The 4,418-nt window shown below is 28.8% G+C and overlaps 2 protein-coding genes and 1 pseudogene across 2 annotated transcripts in view; 1 reads left to right on the forward strand and 2 right to left on the reverse strand.

Moving 5' to 3' along the window:
- Positions 1-1,544: 1,544 nt before the first annotated feature.
- LOC125876989 (blue copper protein-like) lies at positions 1,545-3,006 on the forward strand. The gene is made up of 2 exons (XM_049558290.1): positions 1,545-1,808; positions 2,709-3,006. Exons 1-2 carry the CDS (start codon positions 1,634-1,636, stop codon positions 2,912-2,914), a joined length of 381 nt encoding a protein of 126 aa, XP_049414247.1. The 5' UTR covers positions 1,545-1,633; the 3' UTR covers positions 2,915-3,006.
- A 702-nt stretch (positions 3,007-3,708) lies between these two features.
- Positions 3,709-4,418, reverse strand: part of LOC125875987 (protein DETOXIFICATION 32-like) — a 133,786-nt pseudogene continuing 133,076 nt past the window's right edge.
- The window catches only part of LOC125875986 (protein DETOXIFICATION 29-like), a 114,592-nt gene continuing 114,014 nt past the window's right edge, over positions 3,841-4,418 (reverse strand). The window contains exon 9 of the mRNA XM_049557076.1: positions 3,841-3,863. The gene's annotated coding sequence lies outside the window, so the exon portion shown is untranslated. The remainder of the gene's footprint in view (positions 3,864-4,418) is intronic.

Here is a 4,418-nt window from a genome sequence, read left to right on the forward strand (position 1 = left end):
AAACTTACACCCCTTGTTTCGGGGGTTACACTTCTCCCCGTGCTGCATAAAACGTCTCGCCTTACGCCCCTCCTTTTAAAACACTAGTCTGTATCTAAGTAAAAATTTGAAAAAAATAAAATAATATAAAAATAGAGAAGAGCCGGATCCGTATATGACCAACTTCCTTAATTACCACACTACGAGATATACGGCAAGGTCCAAAATATTGTCATTAACTTGTCACATGCCTTGATTTGATTAGGAAATTAAATGTCATTTTAGATTATTATCACATCAATTTATACCTGAAAAGAATACTTGTTGGGCTAATCTTTAAAAATCAGTTTATTTTAAAAAATACTATATGTTTTAAAAAAAAATTCTTAGCGAAAAACAGTTTAACTACTTTTCTAAATCATTTATTTTTCGTCAAAGGCATAATCAAATATCATTTTTTTAAATAAATATTTTTAACGTCTTTAAAACTTAGCCAAACAGCCTATAAGATCCTGTCTTATATTTTTTTCACCATAAAATTTTCTTATTAAATAAGGAAACTTCCTCAATGCTACACTCAACTTATCATATATATGGATATATAACAAGATCCAAAATTTCCGGAAATTCTATCTATTTCTTTTATAGTTGTTCTATTAATTATTATTATTTTAAGTATAATTTATCTATTCAATTTGGTTGTAAATCTCAGATTCTAAGTCCTTATTAATTAATTCCTGTCGAGGAAGAGTGGAAGACCAGCATATACCAAAGCTGGACATCTAGTGCGTGGACACAATTTAATATGGGGTTCCAACGTTGGAAGAGAGAATTGAAATGAGTTTTGCCCTGTAATAATTTAAGAAAATGAATATTGTACTTAATTATCCAATTCTAAAAATTAACTCAAGAAAAGATGATTGTCAAGACACATAACGAGACCATCTATTTTCTTTCATTAGTTTTTATAACATTCCTGAGAAAAGGCGTGATGACTATAAGTTATAGAGAAAGACTAACAAACTTCTGAGCTGATAAGCTTTTGAAAAAAAGTGCACATAACACAGTTTATATAAGCTAGTGATTAAAAAGTGAAGTGCTACCTATGTAAGACAAAACACAATTATTGACACAATATGTGCTCTTTTAAGCTAGATGATAACATAGGTCAAAGGACAAATTCATGAGATCCATTAGACGCATCATAGGGTTAAAAAAAGTCATGTATACGTGTCAAAAAAGTAAAATAAGTATAATTATATAATAGATTTCAAATCAAAGTAAATGATATGGGTTGTCACATAAAATTTTCAATTCGAAATTCAGACCATAACGTTCAAATTTTTAAATCCACCTATGCATGTGTTTGCTTTCGAGAATATGCTCATGCTACAATCTTGCTGTCTATAGCCAGTTCATAATTTGAAGCCAATTTAGTATTACTTTCGTGCATAGAGTTGATCAATAAACAAACATTTATTTTAGAAATATAGCAACTTGGATTCTTCAACATCACTATAAAAACAAACCTTTAATTGATATGTTTATACTTGCCTTAACCTATTTGTTATCTCTATTCTAATATTTCAATCTTCTTTTGTTAGGAAAAAGGAAATTAAATAGAAAGAGCTCTAGCAACATAGTGAAATATTAAATGGCCATTTCAATAGGAAAATTAGTATTTGTGTGCATTTTCTTGATTTTGTGTGTTGAAATGCCAAGAAGTTTAGCAAATGAGTATGTTGTGGGTGACAAAAGTGGTTGGAATCCGGGGGTTGATTATCATCCATGGGCTTATGGCAAAAGCTTTCGTGTTGGAGATGTTCTCCGTAAGTATTGTTTCAATTTACGTAACATTTTATTTTTTATTAGTTTTAAAAGAAGAAAATGAATATCTATTTTTTACTTTTAAGGTGCACTTGGCATGTTAGATAATATTTATTTTTGAGATTTTGGAAAATTATTTTCATGAAAAACTCTTTTCTCTCTGATTAACCTTATTCGTCATTTAGAGATGTTCTAGCAATAAATTCTATAAGAATGGGACGAAGACATTTGTTTCACAGTTTAATACTCTTTAAAAGTTAGAAAATATTTTAAAATAATTAAATCCTGAGAGAAATACATAAGTGGTGAAAGTTAATTTTTTCCTTTTAATAATTTTTTTTTCTTAAAAAGAAATATTGGTGTTGGTTTGATAGAAAATAACTTATATTCTTTTTCGTCGTACTGAACATACCTTAATGATAGTATGATTTTGTAACCTCAAAATGTCACGTAGCTTTAAAGTCTTTCTTTCTTAAATTAATGTGGAAGTCAACACCGTCATGTAGGGGAGTAGTAGTTACTTAAAACTCATCAAGAAAGATTGTATTATTTGTCATATAGTAATCTATTTCTTATTTTATCCCAATGAAATGATTTATAGTTATACAATTGATTTTCATCACATTTTTTAAACATCTTTTTATTTTTTAAACTCCATATCCAATCAAAATCGCCACTTAAATTAAAGCAAAGAGAATAAATTTACTGAATTTGTCATGAAATTTTATTCACAAAGAAAAGAGTCAGTGGTGGAGCTATAAAGATTCGGTTACTAGTTCACCAAACTCAGTAATTTTGGTTTAAATCTTGTATTTGTCTTAAAATATTTATTAAACTCGTACAAATTATAACTACAATAATTTCAAACTCATAAATTTCAAATCTTAACTCTGTATCGACAGATTTCTTCTATGCCCCAAAAGTGATAGATGTGGCCTCAGTGGATATTTCAAGCTATGCACTTTGTGATAGTAATATCAAAACTTTCTACAAGGATAATAGTGGCCAAACATCAATTACTCTTGACAAATCTGGGCCATACTATTTCATCTCTACAAGCAAACAAGGGTGTTTTGAAGGTCTCAAGCTAGAGTTGCATGTTATTTGAAAATTATGTGAGGAATTTAATTTGTTATTTTTAAAAAAAGTTATCAATTCTTTTAGGTACTTGTAATAAAGTTTTTGCTAATAACATGAATGTTCTACTTATTAGTTTGAGCTTTTTCTTTTGTGAACTCTAGATATGTTGGGATTGAGGTAATTAATACAGAGTCATGCATAAGCTAATAATTATCAATATTTAACGACGGTGAACTAAAAACAAAGAGAAGTATACTAAAATACGCATTATGATAAATTTGCAAAATGATCTAATGAACCTTTATGCTTGTCCGAGTTTGTATTATATATCCTTCTACTTAACTCTTTACCAACTAAATCATTAAATTCAGTAGAACACAATATATCAAACCCTTCTCACCATTGACCAAACTTATGTGACATTAACATAACTGAGTTGGTGAGAGTGTGTGACTACACGTGTGTAAAGACAAGCGAATAGCATATTTAAATTAAATAAAATATGAAAATTATATCTATATCTAAATTAGGGCAAAACTTTGCGGGGGTCATATTGACAATATAACCCCTCTCAGAGATTGTGCATACAATATGGAAGGATGATATTAAAGAAGAGCTGATTAGCACTATTGTTGATTTTTTTAACAAAGTAATTTTTTTGTAAAATTATGTCTATTTGGTAGTTTATAATAGCATGTAATCACAAACATTTATTTATAAAATGAAAATATGTGATTCATTAATGTGACGGCTTAGAATATTTCAATACCTTATTTATGAATCACGATTTTCTCATTTGGTAAAATTGTAATAGAGTTGAGAAACTAATTTTGATAGTTCTCTTAAATTATGAAGTTTTGATATTTATTACAAAATTACAATTTATGAAATCCAAATCACATGTCCAATTAAAATTTCAAAGTTACATCAAACCTAATTTAAGATCATGTCCAAACAAGCCCTTAATCATTTGCTACCTCTCCATTCTTTTACCCTTTCTTCAGCAACTAAAGCCTGCAGCAAGTAGAAAAATGAAGGTAGCAAGCTCTGTTTGGTATCTATTAAGTTATTTTTGTTAAAATATTTGTTAATTTTTTTTCGTGATATAAATATTTATATTGAAAAATGTTAATAGCTCAGTTGGTTTACTATCTGAACTCCCACCTTGTTAGTGAGGGTTCGATTCCGCACCTTATAATTCCTTCTCCATTTCCCCTTCCCCTACCCCCAATTTAAAAATAAATAAATTATATTTAGTCTATTTGGTCAACTTCTTTTTTTTAATGATCATGGTGTTCGGATCTGCTTTCGTGCACCTTGACTAATTTCATGGGATACCTACCACTTCCCACCAGCAATAGTTACCAGATAACTCTGTCCATCAAAGTTAAGACAGATGAGAAGAATCATTAGTGTTTTTTGTCTCCGATGATTGGTCAACTTTTTCAAAATTAGCTTATTTTAAAAAGTAATTTTGTGAGAAATAGTTTGTTTTTGACTAATCAAAGCTAAAAAAAAAAAAAAAAAAAAAA

Source organism: Solanum stenotomum, chromosome 9, assembly GCF_019186545.1.
Source record: "Solanum stenotomum isolate F172 chromosome 9, ASM1918654v1, whole genome shotgun sequence".
NCBI lineage: Eukaryota > Viridiplantae > Streptophyta > Magnoliopsida > Solanales > Solanaceae > Solanum > Solanum stenotomum.